The 25,422-nt window shown below is 41.8% G+C and overlaps 1 protein-coding gene across 2 annotated transcripts; it reads right to left on the reverse strand.

Moving 5' to 3' along the window:
• Window positions 1–5,680: 5,680 nt before the first annotated feature.
• On the reverse strand, window positions 5,681–24,321 carry elovl6 (ELOVL fatty acid elongase 6). 2 transcript variants are annotated; one of them, XM_069701771.1, is made up of 4 exons: window positions 24,043–24,321; window positions 9,768–9,899; window positions 8,834–8,985; window positions 5,681–7,431 (listed from the first exon to the last, which is right to left on the reverse strand). In XM_069701771.1, the coding sequence occupies exons 1-4, from the start codon at window positions 24,123–24,125 to the stop codon at window positions 6,989–6,991; spliced, it is 810 nt and encodes a 269-aa protein (XP_069557872.1). In that variant the 5' UTR covers window positions 24,126–24,321; the 3' UTR covers window positions 5,681–6,988. The 2 variants fall into 2 exon arrangements, with proteins under 2 accessions (XP_069557872.1, XP_069557873.1); XM_069701772.1 differs by lacking the exon at window positions 24,043–24,321 and adding an exon at window positions 19,878–20,057.
• Between the last annotated feature and the right edge of the window lie 1,101 nt (window positions 24,322–25,422).

The raw sequence follows: 25,422 nt of genomic DNA on the forward strand, positions 1-25,422 counted from the left end.
TCTACTGAGATTTATGCTTCGAGAAATAAGATGAGGATAAACTGAACCTGGTTGCTGGCCGATTACTGATGAACTGATTTGGGATCCTCGCTGGTTTGGAAAGGGAAGGTATCTTACAATGGATTTCCATCCAACTTCTTTGCAGTCAGAATGTTTATATCGACAAAATGAGCACAACGGTGGCAACATTTACGTATTTTGACGGCGCAGGCATTTTTATTCACACTCAGATCTGATATTGTTTTATTTTCAGCACCTCTGGGCTATAACTGGAATTACAAATTAGCAAGATGAAGCTTGTTTTTATTTTCATCAATAAAATTATATTTACAAAAAAAACAAACAAAAAAAAAAAACAGGTTGTGTTAATAACTTTTTTGTTTTTTTGTTGCATCAACCAGACATAAAAATATCACCGTTACCAAAGTTTTCAGAGTTCTTCTTTCCCGTCCACTTTTCTTAGCACAACGCACCTTTCTAATGACGTCACTTTTTTTTTTTTTTATATAATTGAAAGATTATTTTGGCCATTCATAGACTGTCTCTGTCTTGTTACACCCCATCACACTCTTCTTTGAAGGTCGCCTGTGCTCCACTGAAGATGCTTTTCTATCCTCCACCAAATCTAACGCTCTAGTGATGTTGGTACCAACGCTGCCACCCTCCTCCACCACCACTCCATCTGTCTATTTCTATTTCTACCTCTATCTGCGACTCTCTCTCAAGGTTGACTGGGAATTGTTAATAGAAGGACCCGTGGCCTCTTTGTTTCGAGGCAATGGCGGAAAACAAAGCACTTTAACTCGAAAACCATCAGGGGCCACATCGATATTGATTTTCGTGGCAAGACACACTTATCTATATATTGGGCTCCATTAGGGCTAACAGATAGGTTAGGGCACCTCTCTAAACAGCAGCAGATCAGCAGCTTCAAGTAAAGATGAAATTGGGCCCAGTGTCAATTTATCTTGTATTACTTCTCAATTGGGGCAACAGGGGGCAATAGAGTCACTGACACTGTAAGTAATAAGGGACTCAAGGGGCCTTACTTACTTTTGTATCACTTTCAGAGGTGCCATTGTTTTAAATATTATACATATTTTGCTTTCGCTGTTGTAATTTTTGCCCCTTGTCTAGAATATAAATGTGTTTTTTTTAAGTTGTACATGGGTCACACGAGCGGTTTTGCCTCCCGCTACCAAGAAAAAGAAGACTACAGCATCGGCATTGAGAGGCAATCTCGAACCTGCAGGGGCAACTTTCGTAGGCTCCTATGTTTGGGCTACAACTTGACTGCCTCCTCATAAAAAGAACTACATGTCGGGACTATGGCATCAACAACAATACCACATGGGGACTTCAAGAAGTGTGACTGCTTGTGCTTCGCATTGCATGTTTTTGATGCAAGCGGAGTATGGAGGAGGGGGGTAGGGGGGACTACTCATAAAAATTACAAAGTAATAAGAGAAAATTGGGACAAAAACAGTACAAAAAACAAACACAAGAAACAACACTATTTTCACTCATTCTCTTTTAGCAAATTTTGTATTTTTCTGACAGATGGGTCTGGCTTTGTCTTATCGCTCACGTCTCCATCCCAGCCCAGAGGACAGCTGATAAGGGCTAAAGAGGGAATTAGCTACCCACTCAAAGGCTTTGCTCTGATCCTTCAGGCCAGTATTTGGATCCCTCCAGCTCTTGAGGAGGACAGAGTAACACTGGTTTGTGAGGATTTGGGTAGACTTAAAACAAAAAGTAGGGGCGGGGGGGCGGGGCGGGGCGGGGGGGTGGGGGTAATGTATGTATTGGACATAGACACATGAGCCAGAATCTATGGGGGCACCAGAGGAGGGAAAGGCCGAAACCTCAGGGGCTCCTTTTGGTAGTTTCGTCTCCAGAGAGGCAGTTGATGAGAACACAGAGTACAATGACATAAAGACTGAAATCTGCATTCACAAATACATCATTTTAAAAATGTTGGTTTTGAAAAATGTTCCATTAGACTAAAGATGTTGTTAAGGTAAATCTGGGTCATAATCTTCACTTCAAATACTGTCTATTTTTTTTGTCATCTAATAATCGTTCTATAGTTTCCATAATCGGGGTAAAAGGTATATTGCTTATTTTGAGTAAATGAACATATAACAACCAAAGAGGAACGAAGGTTGGATTTTTGTAGTGCTACCAGAGTGAATGCCATTATACAATAAGAGTAGAAGACCTCATTAGCCCTCGAATACTTAAGAAAAGGCAGATAAATAAAGTTGGTCTTGATGTTTACAGCCAGGGCAAACAACGTACAAAGAGAAGTCAAATATTAGGTTATATAAGCAGCTCATGAGAGTGATTGGATTCCTGGATTTCACCAGGAATGCTCAAATAAAATAAAAACTTAAAAGAAAGCCCATGTGTTAATTTGCCATGCCCATTTTGTGGCCTCTTGTACACAAGATGAAAGATCTTCTAATTTTTAGCTCTGAGGTTTGAGGATTCTGTTTGTTCCACCAGATGGCGATAGTGTATTGACTAAAACAAACCCTGTATTTGGTGAACCTTGAAATAAAATGTCATAGGAAAAGGTACATTTCAATAGTAGTATCACAAATGATTAGTGAGTAATTCTTAGGAAAATACCTTTCTTATGGAACAAATTCTTCATATTATCAAATCCTAGCGTACATAATACCGGTGTGCTGCAGTGATCTTTTACACGCAATCAACACTCTGACAGGAGGGAACTTGTTGCATTTAGGCTGATGAAACAACGATGGCCGTATTAGATCAATCAATTCACACTTGGATTTAGTCAAGATGAAGAATACGCAGCACAGTAAAGCACCTCTTGGCACTGCTGCACATCAGCACACTGAAGTACGGTACAGCCCTTTTATGGGATACCTCAGATAATATGAAGTCAACAAAAATGTGAAAAACGAATTATATGCAACTTAAATTTAGACCACTGTAACAAAAAAATTTAACAAATAATTTCAGGAAATCAGTCTGACATTCTAATTTTAGTCATTTTTGTTTGTTCAAATGAAGTGTTTCTAAGAGTGTGTTCGTACGAGAAAAAAATAAGTGGGCAAGATGTAAATGTCTGTCAACATGTCCCACGCGTCCCTTCATATAAATTATATTACAAAGAGAATGCTATTATTAGTTATTGTACGAACAAGAACAAATTCTCAGTTCTACATCCTTTTTAGAGGAGATTAAAATTTATGAAACCGCATCCTGAGACACTTGTGATGCAAACTGTGCAAAAGCTGCCACAGATCAACATCTGAATTATGTCACCAACAGTTCAAGCGACCCCTTATGAAAATCAATATCTGTCACATGTAATAATTCCCCTTCAGACTGACTAATGTCATTTCACATCACTCCAATTACTCAAATCTGCACACTGAGAACAACCATCTCCAGTTCTCAGGAATATGAAATTAGCTGTCACATCCATGAAACCCTGAATGACAGTAAATTGCAACGACTATGCCTGTATTTGTAGTTTAGTAAAAGCTACCATCATCTTAAACATACCAGAACAATTTTGAATAAACAATCAAAATTAATTGAACATTTTAAAATCACCCTTAGTTATTGAACCAAAACACATGGCTCAATTATTGTTATCAGAAATTGTATAAACAACGACATGGACTTACACAGACATATTATTGACTGCCGGAACTTTTCTAGTTCTTACATTTTTCCATAAAACACAAGAAAGCACATCACACATCCAATTCAAACTAAAGGGCTACCCGTGCATATAGTATGACTATAAAGTACAGGCACGAGGTTGTAGGCATTTCAGACGTTTAGATCATTATCCATAACAGAACATAATCAGGAAAGCATTTTATCAATCCCAAATTCACTCTTGCAGCAGAACACAACACACCCACATTTACATTTCATGAAGAATTTACCTTCATCAATACGAACAGGGAGACCTGCAACAGATGGTCCGGTCCGGTCCGGTCTGGTCCGGCTCCTACTGAGACCTGAGCTCAATATCATCCAAGTCAGTCTGGGATTACATGGAGAGACGCAAGTAACTGAGACAGCCCAACTCCACACACAAACAGTGGACCAATCCTCCAAAATGTTTGGAACAACCATCTGGTACCTTGAAGAAGGTACTGTTTGACCAATTTCCTGGTCGTAAAGTTCATGCTAAAATCAGTGGATTAGAAGATGGAGGCACCTGATAATTAAGTTACTTAAAACGCAAATTTAACAATGAGAGGCACTACTATCCTGAATCACTTGTAATTATAATTATATGGAGCTCCTCTCCTGTCCCCCCCCCCCCCCCCCCGTTTAGTTCGTAACATTTTGCAGTCACAGGTGGCACGAACGAAAAACGTGTAGCTGTTTGACAACACTTACCGCAATTTGAGATTCTTCATAGACTCCGATATCAAGTTGGAACAAAAGATCATATTTGCATTAAAGAATTATTTTTTAACTTTCTTCCACAACCGCACTTTCGGGTTGTTGTTTTTTTTTTTTTTTTTTTTTTTGGGGGGGGGGGGGGTCAAACTAAGATGGTGGTCGGAAGTGACGACATTTTGTAGTTTAACCACAAAAAGACCAAATCTGACGTCACTTTCGGCTTAAGTGTTTTATTTTTTTCGCTTTTTTTTATTTTTATTTTTTTTGCTTCAAATAGGGAAAACTGGACCATTTGTGTATGTTTTCTGCAATATATATTACATTAAAACCGTTTTAATATATTTATGTATTTACTATGGGTAATAAACTTAAAGTAGGTGGCAATAGGTAGATGAATCTGGCAAAGATGAAACATGACCATCTCAAGCAATTTACTTCACTGGCTTTTGCTTTTAAATTGTATGTTACCGTTTTCTTAATCTATGAACTCTTCCTTGCAAAGAACAATTCTGCCACATCCACGGGGACAATATGGAGTGGAATTGACTACGTGAATAATATTTTTTTTTATATATATAAAGGAAAACCTTCATTTTGATTTACGGTGTGCTAATGTTTCACTACAACAACGAATCGCCCCCAATTTTGTCAAATGACTAAGGAACCGAAATAATCAACAAATGAAAGCAAAGAACCACATTTTTAAACTGTTCGTACTCAAAGTGAAAGCTCTGTCCTTTTAAGAGTTGCACGAATGCAGCCTCAATATTGAAGCTTTATTGTACAATAGCACCACTAGGGGGAGACCAGCACAGTGAATGTGAACACTTTAGAATGCAAGTCCAATAGTACTTTATTTTTTTCATTTTTTTTAGATCACCCCATTATTAAATGTAATTATTCAAATCATGTATGCCGTTTATACCCGATTCCAGGCGATACACATTGACTTAAGTCACTCCGGTGAAACCAGAAGAGCAACGCCTGAGGTGCTGGAGGTCGGGTATGCAAAATCACTGGTTCAATACTGCAAGACAGAAACCATGTTTTGCATGCCTGCAATCATACCGTCTGCTCGTTAAATACAGTTGAAGAAATATATTTGATATGTGGAAGTGATAATCAACCTTCTGGCCCTTTTAGATGCCGTCACTTGTGAAACTGCCAGGTAGCTCTAAAAATGGCTTTCCAGGTTCAGTACCAAAAATAGGATTATGCGTGTGCAATGCCAAGATGCCGCAGCTGACACAAATAAAAATAAAACACCACAAACAAGTCCCATTTTTGCACTCTTTGTTCATACGTTGTTTTTTCATCAACATGTTTTTTTTTTTTTTTTTTTTACATTGATACAGTGCAAATGCACAATAGCACAACAGACACCATTAAGGATACATACTATTTTTTTCAATACAGCAGATTTCGACAATTTGCATGTTTGATTTTTCTTTTGCTAAACACAAATATGTTTGTCCTCCATTTTAAAGCCTTCAATGTCCAACAGACTGGTTTTTTCCTCCCTGGTAGGGACCCATTAACACAGAGAAGTGTTTGGAAATCAATGGCAAGTCATTTTCCAAGTGTGGTCGGCAACTTCTGTGAGGTCGTGACAAGTGGTGAAGCAGGGCACTGTCAGCATCTGTTTCCCATCATGACCAGGAGCAAGTGTGATCATCTCGGTCCGTCAAATCGACCTCATTCATACTTCTTTTTCAGCTATGCAGCCATTCCGGATGAAATTCAGCCATACTGTAAACTGGTGCAGATGTTAAACATGTCTACGTTGTCTTGATATGCATATTATATTAAGAAAGAGATAACCTAAGACCTGAGAAAAATATCGCATTTTTGCAATGTAAGACACAGACGATACAGTGCCGTTCACCCCCATCAGTTCCCATCCACCACTGACACTTCGGCTTCGCGACCCTCACCAGTGTTTCAAACGTTTCCTTTGACGAATCGGGAAAAAAAAAAAAAAGAAAGAAAAAACACTGATAACAGACAGACACAAACGTACTCAGATGGCTCCCATTAATGCTGACTCCACACATCTTCATATGTACCTTTTTTTTTTTTTTTTTTATTTTTTTACGTATTAAGTAAACTTATGCTTGTGGCAAATGTATTTTTTTTTTTTTTTTTTTTTATCTGAGGATTTGATCCTTTTGTTATCTTTTGGGGTTTTAAAAACATTTGAATGTAAATTCAAACAAAATGGAGGGGGCTTTTAAACCACAGGTGGACAACTCGTGATGGCTTTTTGATCTTGGTGGCGCTGCTATCTCGGCACCCCGCACCGGAGACGTCACCTCCGATGAGGTTTTTTTTTTTATAAGATCTGCACATTAGTAGTAATGCTCAAGCACAAACACCGACCATTTCAGGACCCTCCCGTCCCCCCGACTAAAGCCCCACTACCCCGACCTCTCATTCCACTTCTCTGTCATCCAAGTCCATTCGTCTCCCTCAAGTCGCTGGTCCCCGCTCTCCGCTCCCTTGTTTTTTCCATTATCTCCCTTCTTCCCAAATTTATGGCAATTTTTTTACATTTTTGTATTTATTCTTTTTTTTTTTTTTTTTTTTACTCTCTTTTCTTGGTGACAGCCGCAGCCTTTGATTTGGACTTGCCGATGTAGGCTTCAAAGAAGAACTGGACAAAGAGCACAAAGTAGCTGAGGTACATGAGGGACGACCACACAATGTTCTGCATGTGGGATGGACACTCCTGGCCCTGCTGCATCCACGAGTACACCAGGTAGTTGACCACGCAGCCCATCAGCATCTGGGTGATCTGGGTCAGTGTGATGAACATGGCGAACTTGCGCGACACCTTGAAGCCGGCCGCCCGCAAGGCGTAGTACGAGTACATGACGGCGTGGACCAAGTAGTTCATGGTCATGAACCATCCGCCGCCCGCCACCATGTCTTTGTAGGAATACCAGGAGTAGAGCAGCACGGTGATGTGGTGGTACCAGTGGAGGAAGATGAGCTTCTGTTTCCTCAGGACGATGAACAGAGTGTCGCCTGCAGGTAGGATAGTGGAAGACGAACAGCGGAGCAGTGGAAAAGGGAATGTAGTTATTATTTAACCATTTGAAAAGAAACGGGCTGCGATTCAAGTCACTCTAATTTATGCAGAAAATATGAGCTAAATGATGTAAAGCCACAAAGCTGTTGGCACACACAGAGCAGCACTGAAATGTTTGACAACATAGCCTGCTGCCTAATAAATAATAAATAGAAACACAAACGGCAGCGAACGCTGTATTTATTGCACCACTTATTAACCATAATGATACTGACACTGATTAGTTCTCAACAATAAACCACAAGAGTTCATGTCAATGCAGATAGAACAGAAAAGCTGCCGTATCGGAAAAATAAAAGTCTACCGTACCTTTGAAATTAAGCCCAGTATTTAAAAAGTGTATTTCTTTTCATCTACTACAAATACAACTCCTATTATATCAATGATTTTTTATTTTTTATTTTTTTATATCAGTTGTTTTAAAATGGCATGCATTTCCTTTTTTTTTTGATAGATGAAGAAAACTGCTGAAGGAACTCAGGAACTTTAATTACCGTATCAGCATTATGTCAGATGAGCTCATGTTTCCCTTTTAAATCCATGTACAGATGAGTACTTTTTCAAATTCGCCTATTGTTTTTTATTGTATTCCAGAGTGTAATGCATGACCAAGTGTATATGTGCATGGCAGATAGTTAGCCTGAGCCATCTGCAATAAAGTAAAGAACTATACTAGAAGTCTGCATGTATGCTTTTCTACCCGATGTGCATGTATTTAGTGTGAAGTTACTGAAAATTTGTGAGTCTGAGCTTGATGGTTTCAACGTGACTGTCCAGTCTCTAGTTTCCAGCCTTCACGTACTGGTTTGGACACCTGCTAGATAGATCGAATAGGGGCAATGAGCTACTGCAAGCATTAAAACGATGATTAATATAACTCTAACTAGGTTTCAGAGTTTGAGCTTTAGTTAGACAAACATGGGCCAAAAAAGAAAACTGATCCTCAGAACCAGTCGTTTCACGGAAACGTACTCGTATTTATTGGGTTATTAGGTTTCATTTTAACAGCGAAGATTAACAAATACCGAGTTGTTTGGACTTTTTTTTTTTTTTTTTTTAACTTGAAAACCTTGGGAGATTAAATATTACTGATGAGTTATTAGGATTTTACAAAAGAAAACTGCTCAAATCAGCATATCAAAGTATTTAAAACGCAGTCAGTAAAGAGCACACGCACAAAATGAAGACATCAAAGTGAATACGATTCAAAACCTTACTTGGTCATCTAGTAATTCAGTTTAGCAAGATGCTTTATAGTAGACTACACAATATTTCATACCCATTACACAGATTTTTTTTTTTTGTGTGTGGACACGCCATAAGGAGGTTTTGACTTACCCAGTTCTGGTGCTTTACTAAGTACAAAGGCGTATGCCCAGAACTTGCTGACAGGCCCGTTGTAGAAGCTCTGGTCACAAACTGACTGTTTAAGCCCTTTCGTCATCAGGATGTTCATCATGTAATTCCCAGTACGGATGGCACCAAATATACTATATGAACAGAGACAACAGAAAATCATTGTATAGTGTGTAAAGTGTGACGGTACTCGTTGCGTCGTTGTCTGTTTTTGTATCTTGCACCTCTTCCACTGAGGTTTTGTGGATGGACACACGACTGCTGTATACTGTAGTCATATATAGATATATATATATATATATGAAGTGTATGCCAGGTGTGTCGGTATCAACTGCAGCTTCATGTGTTAAAACATGCAAAACATTTTGCATACGTGACACGAATTACCCATTTAGTTTTAGTCCCCAAAAACACTGCATTTTTTTTTTAAGTCAGTTTGTAATAAACCATGACTCATTTTCTTTCAGATCACCTGCCAAGAGATTAATTTAGTATCACACACTGTGTACTTAATGTGAAAAGACATGCCGGGGATTCATAACAACACATCACCTGCTTCCCTCTGCTGCTGGTTGCCTAACGTCATAAATTCACTTTGCACTATGGGAGAGAAATGGCAAGCTATACAGAAATGAAAACAAAATGAAACTCAAGATAAACGCATGAAAAAAAAAAAAAAAAAAAAAGTCTGAAATAAAGTGGATGAAAAGCAAATTTGGACGACTATAGGTGTCAAATTTGTGGAAAGTAAAGCGAGATAGCTGGAGTTTTACTGATAATGTCATTAATTAGACTACTAACGTATCAAACTGCTGGCTCTTTATATCAAATGATCTGACTTACTTTGCGTTTTTGAGGAAAAAAAAAAAACAAAAACATTTACAAAGATCATTTATTGCCTGCTTAACCTTCTCACCTGAATGCAGCGAGGGTGAGAGACCACAGCACCAGCGGCTTCCTCAACTCAAACTTCTCCCTCTGTTTCATGACATGGCGGCCGCCCAGGATGCAGGCAGCGTAGAGTGCAGAGAAGAGAAAGGACTTCTTCCTGGAAACGCAAAACAAGAAGAGACATAGCGTTACGATTTTGGGACTTTTCATTGCCTTACCTACTCGGGTAAACGTGACGGTTATGTTTTGTCTTTTCTGCGGAACACGGTGCAAAATGTTCCAATACAGCAAATGTGAGGGGGGGGGGACAGTTAAATGTGACAGAAATGGGTTCAACGCCGACACGAAAACAATATACCAGAACAACTTGATAGGTGACCTTCATTCTAAAACGACAAGCAACTATTTGCCTTGAATGTGATGCGCATGAATCATGTAGCTATGTGCAGCCAGAAACGCAGCAAACACAGTGACAGTGTCAGAGCATACTGCAACCAGTTATTCAACCAGTCTGCTTGTGTAACTGCTCCCCTTTCAGCCGCACCAGTTTATGAGCAACACACTGTTTCCAAAACCTGAACAAATATTTGCACCGACTTCACAAGCGAATTCTTGAAGTTGCGATTTAATGACCGGACTCCAGCGCCACCTGTCACTAAACGCTTCGCTTTCAAATTCACAGCTCTTGCTTCCATTCAGTTCCAGCTCCCACCATCCATGTGATGTCCGTGTGCCTTAATTGACTTGTTAAGAGATCACCGCCGCGCCACATGAAGTAGTGAAATACCACCTGGCCCAACTGAAGCTAGAGAAAAGCGTTTTTCCCAGAGCTCAGCACAATGACAAAAGCGCTGGTGGTCTGACTTGACAGAGTGGATGCTGAGCAGGGCCAACAGAAAGACTGGGGAATGTTGCCTAGAACGAGACCGGGTTTGTACAAAGAAAAAAAAAAAACGATCTGGTCCATTGGACCGAGAGCAGAGTAACCTGTGTGGAGCAGAAAAAAAAAACAAAAAAACAAGAAAGTTATGGGGAAATAAAGTTATGACGGTAAAGTTGCAGGTTCCAAACAGTTAAGCATTAGACCTGCAGTAAAGAAAAAGAAAGAAAAAAAAGCATGAACAGCAACATCCGTGGGAAAAAAAAATTAATATATAAAACGACAAAAAAAACATTGCTCTCAAGAGACGACACAGATTAGGAATTACACCTCCGGGACAAACAGTGCTGGTGATAATGAGTTGAGCAAAACTCGCCCGACGAGTGACATTCCAGTTCAGGGACACAGTTTTTGTGTTGCTGTTTGGAGGTTCTATAAAAACATTATGCTTCAACATAATGTTGAAATGAATCCCTAAATCAAGACGCCGTTGAAAATGGTTGGATTTAATTATTCTATTTCAAATTTTGAGGTGTGCAGTATCGCGTTACAGGATTTAAGGTCCTGTGGTGGTCGTTGGGATGTACAGTATGCAAAGCGCAGCAGTACACTGGTGCAGCGGTTCATGCACTCGCACCGAAATACACTGCAAAACATTTCTCACAGTACCACTGTTCCGTTTCGCAGCCTCAGCAGAGAACAACAACAGCACTAAGTTTTGCTGATCAGGTGTGGATCAGGTGTGGAGCTCGGCAAAAAAAAAAAAAAAAAAAAAAACAACCAAAAAAAAAAAAAAAACGTTCTCTTATCTTCTCGGTCACTTCAAATAAACTGATGGCTGCGATACTCAGGAAGTTGACAATATACAGTATGAAGCAAATGCAGTTCCGTCTCTGTCCCCGATTTGACACAAAAACATTCATTCAACTTGGTCATTTTTAAGATCCTTCTTTGTAATGTTGTTCTGCAGCCACACGTTTCAACCAATACCAGATAATCAAAACAATGTAAGATCTGAGTGATATAAATATCGCAGATGTTAACTCTTATTTTAAAAGAAATAAGATATCACATTTCAACCAATACCAGATAATCAAAACAATGCAAGATCTGAGTGATATAAATATCGCAGATGTTAACTCTTATTTTAAAAGAAATAAGATATCACATAGCGTATCGACTATTTTTTTTTTCCCTCTCCACCCTCCCATCGTTGAGAAGAAATTAAATGCCAAGAATGTGACACTTAAACTATTTCTATCGCAAAAGAAACCAAGCGGGCGAGTACAAAAGTATGTGCAGCAACATTGCCGGCGGCTCAGAATGAAGGGCATCATTGTGTGTTCAGCATTCGTGGCTGAAGGGTGCCACCTCCGTGTTCTCGCTAAGGAAACCCACAAACTGGCGGAGGACAAAGCAGTCCAGACAAAGTCAAGAGGAGCTGCATTTCACAGGATGACAACAGGGTTGGACTGCAGAATGATGTCACTGTTTCTCAACCGCACGGGAAGGAGGGGAGAACAGAGCAACGCACAACAACTGGGGTCTACATGCTGTCGCGAGGCTGGAAGGGGTGCGATCGCAGAGGGGGAAACAACCTCAGCAACCCTTCCCCCCCCCTCTTCTACTGTACTACTGTGCGAGGTCAAAGGTCATGTATGCGATTATGTGGACTGAGTTGGGATTCTCCGGGGTGCGTGAAGTCTCGCAAAGGCACAATGCGAGTGGGACAGTTTGCCCGTCATCAAACGCAATCATGATGACTTTTGCAGGTGTATTTTTATTTTAAATATATATATATATATATATATATATATTTTTTTTTTTACAGTGCAGCCCAAGCACAAGCTACCCGTCTGGCTTTCTCAAATGATTGATCATCATCGCGCGCGAGTCGACTCCCGAGCCGAAGTGCAAGACGTGCGGGGCCTTCTGTGGTATATTTAGAAGATGGATGACAATGCTGTCAGGAAAATAATAAAAGGATAAAGAAACCCAAGGGCATGGTCAACATGACGAGTCGGCAGAGGTGGAGGGGGGAAGGGGAGGTGGTGCTGCTCCTGCTGCTGATGTCTTTGCAGAAGGCCCTGAAGCAGCAGCCAAGATGTCGGTAATAAATGTAACATCTCAACCTTCAACTTTTACGCACAAAATCAGATTAATAAAACAAGCAAACGCTGTGAAAGGGGCGCAATAAAAGAAGAGTTGAAGAGATTCTTCTCAGATCAGATCCTTTATTGTAAAAAAAAAAAAAAAAAAAAAAAAGGAAAATAATGATCTGACTTAGTCTATCCATGTATTCCCAATGTTCATTCATGACAAATCCGTGTATTAATAAATGATCGTCCAGTTAAATGCTTCACACGAGTCACGTGAGAAAATTCCAATTAAAGGAAATAGCTTGTTTTTCCAATGCTGGTGCATTCAAGTCTATAAAAAAAAAAATTAAAAAAAACACAGGCAGAAGATTTTTCTATTAAATAACATTAAATTATGAAGAACAGAATGGTTCCACTGTAATAAGTGGTGGCTTGCGTCCCCCAAAATAAGTTTTTCAATTAGTAACGCGGCAATGAAGAAGAACAACGTTCTTCCTCCGATATCATAACTCCCTGCTTCTTCTTCTTCTCTTTCGGTTCTCAGCTCCCTCTCATGCAACAGGTGACAAATGTCGCACCAGCGTGCAGCTTCTGTAAATGACCCGTCATAAGGACGCCGATATTCCATGTCTGAACATGTCTTATTTGAGACACCGGTGTGAATTCAAATCCCCCCGTCCCCCCGTCCCCTTTTACGCTCTCATCCGTCTCCACAGGCAACGTACAAGCGATATATTTCTCGAACGATTCGCGATGAACCATCTGTAAGGCACAATACCACGTCGTTTTATCAACAGTATCAATTTAAGCATTTAAGAAACTGCTTCAGCATCTGCACAGATTACTGCCTTTTATGAACCCACCTGTCGCAAGATGAATGATTAAGACATGATGACATCTGGTCGTCATGTCTTGCATCGTTCAAGAGAGCTGCGCTCAAAGTATCCGGATCTCCGCATGTCCCCGTGTTTGTCGCTCCCTCGGTTTTCCTCGTGTTTCCCGTCTTCTCCCCCGTTTTTTTTTGTTGTTTTTTTGTCTATCGCGTGTTCTTTGTTTTGGTCTGTGTCTGGAGGGTGTGGATTCATTCCACTGCCCGCCTCCAGTCACCTCCCACTACCACAGCTCATTCAGCTGGTTCTCATTCCAGTAATTAACACCATTACACTCCGCCCGCCGTCCTGTGCCGGTCCACGGGAAACCACACAGTCTGCCCGGCCTCCTGCCCGCCCCGCCCGCCCGCCCGCCCGCCCCCCGCCACCGCGGTCCCGCCCAAACCCACGCTGCCCGGTGCGGAGCGCAGGGACGCGTCCTCAGGCCAAGCTTGGACTCTCCTGCCTCGGCCCCGGTGAGAAATACGGGGACGCCCTCACCTCCCTACCACGGGTCTCGTTGACTCTCTCCCTTTCGGCACTGGTTCGAGTGCCTGCCCCGACCCAGGGAGGATCCCGAGTCGTGAGAGAGGCGATTATTGCCTTCCAGCCATTCCGGACTTTTCCCGTGTTTATGCACGTTCGGTTTTTTATTTCCAAGTTACCTGCTGTGTGTTTGCGTTCGGGTCCGTTTGCCAACGCCACCACATAACACAAGGTACAGTGGGTATCGTAATAGTCCAATTTGTGAAAATTGACCGAGTTGCCATCTACAGAAATGACAAGCCACACTTAAGGATAGTCGAGGGTAGGTGACGCACAAGAGACATATAAGGAGATCACTTCTGTCACTGGTGCTTCATTGTTCCTCTGGTAGAGGGTTGAACAGAATCTGAGTCATTTTCCTCTGATCTCATTTAGAGACTAAAAAATCCGATGTTTTAATAATATGGATGATATGGGAGATTAATCCTTTGAATAGCTAAAAAAAAAAAAGAAAAGAAAAAAAAGGCCAAGAAACATGAGACAGAAGAAGCTGATGAATTTCAGAATGCAAACCCTAGAGCCAGCTCTTTTCATTCTGCTTTATGTCTGCATAGGACAGTATATTAGAGGGTTGTGGCAGTAGGCTCGACTCTGCTGTTTGTCAAAGTGGGCCGAGGCAGCACAAATGAAAAACTACAACGTCAGATTTCTTTTGGGAAGGATCAGCATGGAGTGGGGACAGAATCAGCAGGGCATTTTCTTGCTTGCTGCAAGGTTAAAAAAAAAAAAAAAAAAACAGCTTCTTTTCTCCAAATAAGAGGAAGCAGCGGTGGCAGCGGCGGCTTCCTTGTAAAAATATTCAAATAAACTGAAATTTTAACATTTCTGCTGAGCAGGTTTTGTTTGTTTTGTTAAAACTGATATCATAGTCGATAAGAAGCAGTGACTTAAGAGATCACGATCAATGCGCACAACCATCCCGGTTGTGCGTAGCAACCGAGAGCTGCTCGGTTAAGTAGATAAGGCATCTCTGGCATCTCTTTCTGTCATGTGTGATTGTTATCGCAGGGTGAGATGCTGGGCGTTGGTCCAGTTTGCACCGCTGCTGCCAAATCAGGCCGAATATCTGCCATCTTAAAAAAAAAAAAAAAAAAAAAAGAAAGGTGTTGGTATCCGAACAGAGTAAAGAACATAAAAGCCAAACCACCCAGAACTCTTGAGGTGCCCCGTTTTTGGTGGCTTTTGGTGTTAACTTGCATGTAACCCGTCCCCCGCCCCCCCCTCACCACCGCCACGTAAAGCTGCTGGCTAACCTGCTGTGGAACTTGAGATCTCAGTATTAGCTGGTCCAGGAGATTTTCACCCGTTAAGTAATCCTGCAGCCCGAGGATGAGTCGGCACGCTCGTGACAGTGAACTGGCGTCTACCTGTCCCACCGAAGCCGGTATTTACAGCGCGCACGTACGCAACTGCTACGTGCACGCAGTCGGTTCAGTTCAGCTCAGGTTCACGACAGCGCTGTGTACATCCTGAACAGTGGAAAGGCTTTGTGCCAAAGTGTGGGATGAGCAGGAAAAAAAAAAACACACACAACAAGCTGTAAATAAGACCGAGCTATTACAGGGAAGCACCTGGATATAGTACAGTTAGTTGCATGCGCAACAGTCCCAGTTACTATATACAGTATCTACCGATGATCACGCTGGACAACTCCTACCACCGGTTGGTTCCCTTCTGCATTTGGTGGCCCACATCAAAGGACAATTTATCTATTCAGGAAATAGAGGAGCACTTCTTTTGAGTGGTAATTATTTTAGCCTGTTAAGTGCTTAAGAACATATCGAGTCATGCTCAATCTAAGAATCAAGACCAAATGGGCTTCCAGGAATCTTGTATTGCACAGCACTTAAAACGGCAACGTGCACATTTATTTGAACGAATCCATGAACCTTAATCACGCCTCTGTACTGTCGACCCCGGGTTTTTAACCCCGGGGGGAGGGTCGAGGGGGGGGGGGGTCGCAGGTTGGTTGCGTGAAGAGTGTTGAAATAAGTCACGAAGAAATTAAATCTCGTGGAGCATGCAGAAGACTAATAAAGTCACTTAAAACACGGTTCCAAGAGACGAGTTTTACAGGTTTCTCCTCTCCGTTCCCATTACCCATGGGCAACGAAAGGTTTTCATTCTCAAAAAGGGGTCACATTGCGAAGATGGGTTTTGTATACTTGTATTCAACATAAAAAAAATAAGCTTACAAAGGCAGATATACAATAATAGAAGCCTTTATATTCTGTCAATCAAATATGAATCAAGATATTTTTACACCCAACATGTACTGATGGCTGAGATGACGTTGGGGAGGCTTGGACGGGGGAAGAACAGCATTTTTGGTGTGATGGGAACCTTGTGACTCGGATTTTGGGAGGAATGTTGGCTCTGTATTGCAAAATTCAACATGACAACAGGTCTACAGCCATACCAGCAGTCTTTCGAAACCGTAAGCGTCCTTTCATGCTGGAAAAGCAGAAATTTTAGATGTATAATAGCAAATCAGACCTTTTTTTTCCCCCAGCATTATTGGTATAAGGAATGAAAAGTTTGGCTTGAAGATGGTATGAATGGGAAGGCCATGTTGTCTAATCAAAAGGGGGTTATGCTCCGAACAGTTAAAAGTAGACTTCAGGTATTTTTTTTTTTTTTTTACCATTGTTGGTGCTGTGGACAAAGATTATGATGAACAGGGGCCAAATTTCTTTGTTTGCAATTATACAATTATAATTGCTAATTATAGCAAAAGCATTTTGCAAACAATGTATTGAAATTAAATGCTGCACACGAGCCACATTTCCCTGATTTCAAGTTGAAGTAGATGACACGTCGAGAAAGGCTGCTGGGAAAGACGAAGACCACTAACAAATGACGACTGTCAATGCAGGTTTCAGAATGCGTTTCTTTTTTTTTTTTATTAAATCACGGCCTTCGTTTGGCACTTTGTGTATGTACACTTTTTTAATCTTAAGATTTACTTCTTAACTGTACATCTATTGAACTTTAAGATAAATATATCCAAGGGATCTATATAGTCAAAGTTACTGATTAGACCTTTAAAGATAGAAGAAGCTGGGTCATTGGGTGGATCACACTCATGTCAGTGTTCGATCTAAAGTGCTTTGCATCACACGCGTCTCGTGTATCAAAACAAGTATTATTTTTTTACACCATTCATACACCAAAGACTAATGAAAAAATCTGCAACTACAAAATGATGCATTTACTCCCTCAATGAATATGATCTGCCTCACTTCCTACTTCCTCAGTAAATACAAAATCAGTGTAAAATGAAGTGCTCTTTCCTTTGTTTGCAATCTAAGCATTTCCTTAACAGCCTGATGAAATCTGAAAGTCAAACGAGAGTGCAGCGTCACTTCAGGCAATTCCTGACGAGCCGGCCCACATCTCTATCTCTGGCCTCACCAGCCGAGAGAGGGTGAGCAGCTCCGCAAACATCAGGCCGCGGGTGGATTCTGGGTTAACATGGTCAGGATTGATCAGCATCAACATGTGCTGCTCTTATTAAAACGGCAGCAACATGCAGCACCAAGACTTTGTACATTCAGCCGTATGACCATCAAGGGGAACCTCTAGAATTGCACCGGATATCTAATAGCGGAGCGTTAGAAATAGTGATGTCTTAGTTGGGCTGTTGTTACATTTGATTTAGTGCAAAACAAATCTCAAGTAATTTGTTTTTGCATGCTATGCATTCATTTCTAGCTTGGCACGCAATTCAGGACACAGGAAATGATACAAGATATAAACAGATGGCACTTCGCTGTGACTGTAAAATACAACACAATCCTTACTACCCCAGGCTGACAACTGAAAATAATTTCTTCAATAAACACGTTGAAATAGAATTTTTTTTTTTTTTCCCCCTCAACATCGACCGTGTCCTCCGCACCTTCTGCACTGTAGCTTTAAACTATGGAAAACTTGCTAGTTGCCTTCCTGTATAATGCTGGCATCTATAAATGTATTATATCCCATTGTTTCAGTTCAATGCGAGTCACTATGGAGAGGAACAGGAGCTCGAGTTCACAACGAGCACAAACTGCAATAATTATTTCAAGAGAAAAATGGCAGCATGTAATTACCGCTGAAAATGATATCCGGATGCCAACTTTAAGCTGGGCTCACCTATCCACCAGCGGGGCTCGAGAACCCTGAAACAATCAGCTGGACTGCTTTGGGATTGAATAAGTAACATGAGACTCGGAGGGAAGAGGGTTATCTCCTCAACTTATCAAGTCCCCGAAACCTGACCCTTACGACGAGTCGGAGAGCGATGACACTTCTGAATTAAAAGACGAATGGATGATCCGAGTCAAGCTGAACGAAACGACAGAACGAAGCACTGCTCGACTTCTCTGCAAAAACCTGCAAAGCCTATCATCGGTGTTATTTTTCCCCAACAATTCCAGCTCCAATGTAACGGTGAAGGCAGAAGAGCAGCCGAGTCATATAAAACAGCGGAGAGCAACATTTAGAGTCTGGCCACGGCAAAGATCTCATTATTCATTCTCACTGCAGCAGTCGAGGACTCTGCATCCCTTGTTATCGGTCCACAGCAGAAACCACCAGAGATCCATCCAAAGTGCAGAGACCCGTGTGGATGCTGTCTACACCGGAGGCTTTTCAAACACAGAGAACACAGATCGCAAGCAACCGGCGCCGTAATGAGGTTCGGCGTCGTCCGTGGGAGCACGGAGCGAGTCTGCAAGACGAAGGTGCGTTTACAGCAGCGGGTAACGTCTCTCTTATGAACAGCGAGGTAACGCCGCAGAACATGGCGACCTTAATTACGCAATCATGCAATTTTGGAAATGCATGCTGGGTCACATCGATTGCATCAATATAGCTGAAAAAAAAAAAAAAATCACACACACACACAAATCCCAATGCACTTACACAATGTCAGTGCATACTGTGATGCATATAAAATGCTCAACAGCGTATTGCACACTGGCCAGATATTAAATCATTTATTATTTTTCCGCTCCATCATACTGCTCGGTTGTGCCTGCTTTTGCAAAGTTTAACTGATGTGCTGGTAATATACCGATGGCCCCAGCGAGGCAAAAAAAAAAAAAAAAAAAACCAGCGCTACAGCGAAGCAGCTGTGGTTTTGATGGAGGTGCAGGGTTTTCATTTGAAGCGCTGTCGAGCAACGCGCCAGATACGACAACTAGATTACAGTCCACATATTACCACATTTGTAGGCTGGATTCCCGGCCATCTCTTCAAACTGTCAAACTTACGACAGAGCTCAAATAGCTAAATCTGAAGTGAAACGACACGTACGTGTATTTGTTTGGACACGGTTTATTTAGGTAAACGACGGTATTTCAGAAGAAAATCAGATATTTATATAAAACTCGTAAAAGCGTAACACCTGCGACTGTCCCTGGTCGGCAGATGTACGGGAGTTGAACAAGGGGACTGCCCGGGGTTTTTGAGAGTGTGACAGTAAAGGTTGACCCATATTAATATCATCTAGCTGAGATTGCAATTAACGCAGGTCCCAGATGATGCTGACACTCCAGAAATGAGAGGAAAGCAGGGACGAGTGCAATATCCGAGGTAAAGGATGGCCTTTTTTTTCCATCCCTCACACTTTTCTGACTTTGCATTTGATCAGCTCCATCGGTTTTTCCAGAATGTTGATTCGTCTGGGTTGGTGGACCACAGTTTCACAAGTAGGGAGGGGACACGAGGCTGATCACACACACACACACACACACATCTCTACGTCCGTGTCCTCTTCCTCGTCTTCCCACAAAAACATCCTCCGTCGCCCGTGCGTTGCAACGCTGAGCCGTCTGCTGCCAGTCTCCGGGGGGAACACATCAGATCAGTGTACCAGTCTCCATTCATCCCTGCAACACAATGACACGCACACAGTATTCTGTACCATACGATGTCCACAGATGTCTTGAGGTTTTGAAACGCGGGGTTTTACGCGAGCCGGGACTCTCGAGACCGGACGGAAAATTCCTCTGCAAGACGCGCGTCACCCTTTGAATGATGAAAAGTGAAACAGGCTGCGCTAAGAATACTAAATTCAGGTGACTCATCAGTATAACGGCGCGGCATGGCCACGAAACACGAGTATTGACTCGGTTAACCGTTTTACATTATGTTTGAAATGTGAAAGATAATTAAGAGCACAGCTGAAAGGTTGTCCTTTAAATCGACAATGACAAATGCAACACTCTTATTTGGCCATCGCTAACTGTGCTAGCAGTGCTTACAGTCTGCAGCTCTGATAATCATGGCCGGCATGGATAATTGACCCAAATCAGCCTATAATTGGATTCTGTTACTGCCAGGGCTGAACAATGTATCATTTCATTATCAACACTATAACATAAGCATGCGCATTAGTGACACTGCAAAGGGCGTTATGCACTCTAGCACAAAATGTCATGCCGTTTCAATGACTCCTCGCACGCGCGGTTATACGCTCAACTGATGCGTCTGCTCTCCGGCAAATTCAAAGTTAAGATTTCAGACCCCAAAAAAAAGAACATTGACTGTGAAATCCAAACTTCCAACACATCATAAATTGTTTGCCTTACCTTTGGGGTCCGTTCGACGTCCTGATCGATAGTCATCCGTCAACGAGGACCTTCCTCCTCTTGGGGTTCCCTCCGACTCCGCGGCGACAAATAAATAATCCAAACTCTTACGCAAGCTTTCTGTATTACGGGTAAATTCGAGTTGTTGCGTTGGCCGACGACGTGACGGACAGGCGCGAGCATTAGTGTGTGATAAACCATCTGCTGCACCGTTAAGTGTTGGAGCTCGACTTATTTAAGCAACCGAGCTGTTGCGTAATCAGTTATTAGCATACAACAGATATCATATATTGTAAATGTAAAATAGTTTCCTTCCAGCCGTTGCTCACGTGGGAATTGTTCAACTGTTTTAAGAGTCTGTTTTAAGGACTTTGCTGTCTTAAATGCCTTGAGATGACTTGTGTTGTGATTTGGCACCATGTAAATACAATTATTTGGTACATATGAACAAATTGCAGTGCAGATATGCATTTTACAGGCAAGAGGTTGGTTTAAAAAAAATGACCAATGGCCAATCAATCAGTTTTTGAAGTTATATATTTATATTTTAAGTTAAATTGCTCTTTGACTTTTAAAATGTTCAAATATGAACAGTTGTGGTTCTAATGACTTGGCAAAAAAAAAACAATTGAAATTCATACATCTAATACTTGGGCAATATTGTCGTTTATTGCTAAAGACTGTTAATGACAGTCTAAATCTGCTGAAAATTAACATGGATTCACTTTTCAGTATATTTGTTTCTTATTTAATATGCCAAAAACCGAAAAAAATAATAATAAACAGAGGAAAAATCTATGCTATCTTCACACTCAAGCTCGGTGCTGAAAGAAAATGTATTTGCTAAACACAATCATTTCAAATAACATTTGCACTCGGCCATGCAGATGTTAATTTTGAAGACTAAGTTTCTGGACTATATGCCACTGATAAAATTCATAAAAATGGTAGTGTGCAAGTTTGATTCAAATATGGCGTAAACGTGTCAGTTTAAAGTGTCACATTGAACTAACCGCTAAACAGCTTGCATTTATATACTCTGCATTCAAACTACTGTCTAGCTTCTTCCCTGCATTTCACCCTATTTCCCGTGGTTGCAGCCCCCCCATCGGCCCACTCTGACCTCCTCCACGACATGAACAGCAGAGGGGAGGTCAGCACAGATCAGCTGGGACACGATTGGCTAACGCTCTGTCAGCAGACATCAGAAGATGAACGTTATTGGTCGGTTGTCAGTACCAGGGTATGGACAGCTCCTACACATTGCTACCACCCATGTGTCCCTTGCTCTCTCTCTCTCTCTCTCACACACACACACACACACACACACACACACACACACACACACACACACACACACACACACATTTCAATGAATAAGAAGGAAGCTGTTGTGAGACCTAGAGCTCTCTATTCAGGGGTAAATTTGAGTTAAAAATAATCTGCTAAATGCGAGTCTTTTTCTACAGGCACATCAAACAGATGACAGAAGAAGTCAGATGAATGCCTCTTGCTCGCTGCTTTTTTTTATTTTTATTTTACAAACCCAGTGCCACCGAATGCTTAATGAAGCTTATGCTAACTTTACGCATGACTTATTTTGTTTTGCTAGAACCGTTTCTTGCTCAACCCGGCGTGGACCTGAACGACAACGACCCTTCAGTGGCTTCACGCAAAGGATGGTCGGATGAACCCGTGCATGACCGACATGCGAGATGCATCGCTGCACAGCAATATTTACTTAACCCCAGTAGCAATAGTGAAATATCGGGACTCAAATCGTGTTTGCAGTTTACACGAAGCCTGACAAGACAACTTCCTGGTCAAACAATGACATGTTTAATTTGTTTTCATCTTAAACCAAGCTCCTCGGTTATTCCGAAAAGGTTTCATAAAATACGCCACAACCGTTTGAGCTTGTTCAGTGTATTGCGTGCCACGTCTTTATCATTTTAGAGCTGAAAACGATTAGTAATATTAATCGATCACTTAATCGATAGAACATTAAGGGGCAAACCGTTTCGACAGATGATTATAAGTTTCAGTCATTTTTCAAGATAACAACAACAACAACAAAAAACTTCAAATATTCTCATGTTACTTGTCTGGATTTTCTATTTGTCCTTGTTTTACATCACTGTAAACAGAAAGCGTTTGGGCTGAACCAAGCAAGCTGTTTGAAGAAGTGCCCTTGAACTCTGTGGCCACTTCTTATGGTGATATTTTTAAATAAATTTGTAAATTTAAATATCTTTTAGGATCTAGACCCTCTGGGTAATCTTTAAAGAAAAGAAAAACAAAATGCAAAAGTTTCAAGACGTGTTTAAAGACCAAACCAGCTCATTGACTCATCAAGAAAGTATTAAGACAGATTGAATAGATGGTTCAGGTATTTTACTCGCAACCCTATTCCAATCCAGATCATTTCAATCCAAATCCAAATCTAGAATATACAAGAGTTCTGAATAACCGCAATAACGGGATTATGTTGTCTTTTCCATTCTCCTATAACAAAACAATACAAATTCAGCGCGGTGTCCGGTTGTCTTTTAAAAAAAAATGCCTACGTCCACAGTCACCTACGTGTCTTTTGTCTTCAATCTCGTGTTAGAAAAAAAAAAAAGGGGGGACAAACCACGGGGTGACCGACGGGCACGTAGTTTGTCAGCCTACGGCGGGCTCGGCTCGGTAAACTACTGGCCCAGTGACTGGATGGAGGAATGGCAGCTGGAGGATCGCGTGACCTTTTTTTTTTTTTTTACGATAACGCCGCGGCGCGAGACGCCCGGGAGACTAAAAAAAAAAAAAAAAAAATCACAGGAAATCAAGGCCAAATCCATCCCGAGAAAACACGCACGACGCGTGACGCGCGGGGGGAGGTGGAGGGTGAGGGGTGAGGGGGGGGTCGCCCGTGTTAAGTCTGCGAGTCCAGACGGGATGAAGAGTGCCGGAGCCCCCCCAAAAAAAAAAAAAAGTATCCGCACGCGGCCGGAGGCCTGCGCGAATTTGTTCATTTCGCGAAGCACGAGCAGTAATTTGCGGATGATGACAAGAGAGAGAGAGAGAGAGAGAGAGCCTGATATAATAGGATACTGCGAGGTTTAATCCCGGTGAGCGAGGCTGATGCATGCGCGTCCTAATAGCCTCCGGTTCACGTTTAGCACGCGCACACCCGAGTTAAAAAAAATAAAAAAAAATTAAAAAAAAAATTAAAAATTTGCAGTAGAAACCCCGTCCGCTGTTATATGGGATTAAAAAAATTTAAAAAAAATAATAAAATAAAATAATAAAAAACCCGAGGCGCTAACGCGTTACAATGTAGCCTTACCAGTTCTCCTGCATCCATCGGATGGCTTCGTCCTCGTTGAACTGTCTCTCGAATTCGTACTCTTGCAGGGCCAGCACCGACATGCTCGCTGTGCTTTGCGTTTCCGTTCACACCGCTGAATCAAGACGATACTCGGGCCCGGAGGTGTTTCTGTTTTAGTCGGTTTCCTCGCAGCCCTCGACTCGCATCGCTCGCGCTGCTCGTCAGGACCTCGCGGTTAGTGCGCGAAGCAGCTCGGCGGTAGCTGCACCTTCCTCCTCCACCGGCTGGGGTAGAACCTACGCCCTCTTCCTGAGGAGGAGGAAGAGGGAGGAAGAGGGTGGAGGAGGGAGGAGGAGGCGCCCCGGGTCCTAACGCCGTCGCGTTTCGCAACCTAACGTCATCGCGGCGCTTTTTGAATTCGGTTGATTCTCCGTTGATTCACTTCCAAGTTTTGAAAATTAATTTAAAAATAAAATAAAATAAAAAATAAAAAAGTATCGTGATACAAATAGGAGCCCCAAAACGAGACTATCCGTTGATAAATCCAGCTGCAAAATTATAATTCCGATCAAATGACTTGAGGATTTGAGCAGAGCACAATTTATCAAATACACATTTTCAAACAATAGTCTCGGTGTGATTACTTGGTTTCAGACCACGTAACTAAAGCAAAGAGTATTTAGTGGAATGCTTCCTTGCATCTGTTTTGTGTTACTGTCATATTGGTCTCAGTATAAAGTCACTAATGCCACTCGAACGCACAATTTAACACGTCTAGAAATACACAAGACAGGAGGAGTGTATCACACAGTCGGTAAATGCTGGATCCCTTTCTTGCACAGTCACTGGCGATTTCCTAACATGTGATGATCGATCTATCAGTCTGACCAGGGTGAAAGCAATTTCGTCATCAGGAAGAAGGGTAAAACAAGGTGAGCTGTTGTGACGCCACCTGATTGAACTGCAGGTTGTGTCCTTTCCCCACTGATACACAGACTGTGGCAGACTTCGGATGGTGAGCTGATGATATTGCGTTTGACTTTTGGCAGGTTTGCTCGTGACGCCATCCACAAACACTTGCAAAAATCAAACATGGCAAAATTGTGTTGCATGTATCTGATGAGCAGATTCATCGTCCGCTGTGTAAACTACCTGGATAAAACGTGACTACACCTTGAGCGCTTTTCCGAAGGGTGGAAGACCAGACCTATGATGCATATGGAGAGCAAGGGTTGCCAGACGAACTCGGCGAGTTAAAATGTACTATATTTGCTTCTCAGAAAAGCGCATCGTCACCCTCAAATGCTCTTTGCACTCGCATATAAAGGTTATACAACCGTATTTGCTCCTAATAGTGAATGATATAACGAGCGGTGGAAGGACGACTGACACAATCCG

The sequence above is a fragment of the Brachyistius frenatus genome, unplaced genomic scaffold, assembly GCF_029030835.1.
Source record: "Brachyistius frenatus isolate BFR_SWC_R1_liver_20210118 unplaced genomic scaffold, ASM2903083v1 Contig_38, whole genome shotgun sequence".
Taxonomy (NCBI): domain Eukaryota; kingdom Metazoa; phylum Chordata; class Actinopteri; family Embiotocidae; genus Brachyistius; species Brachyistius frenatus.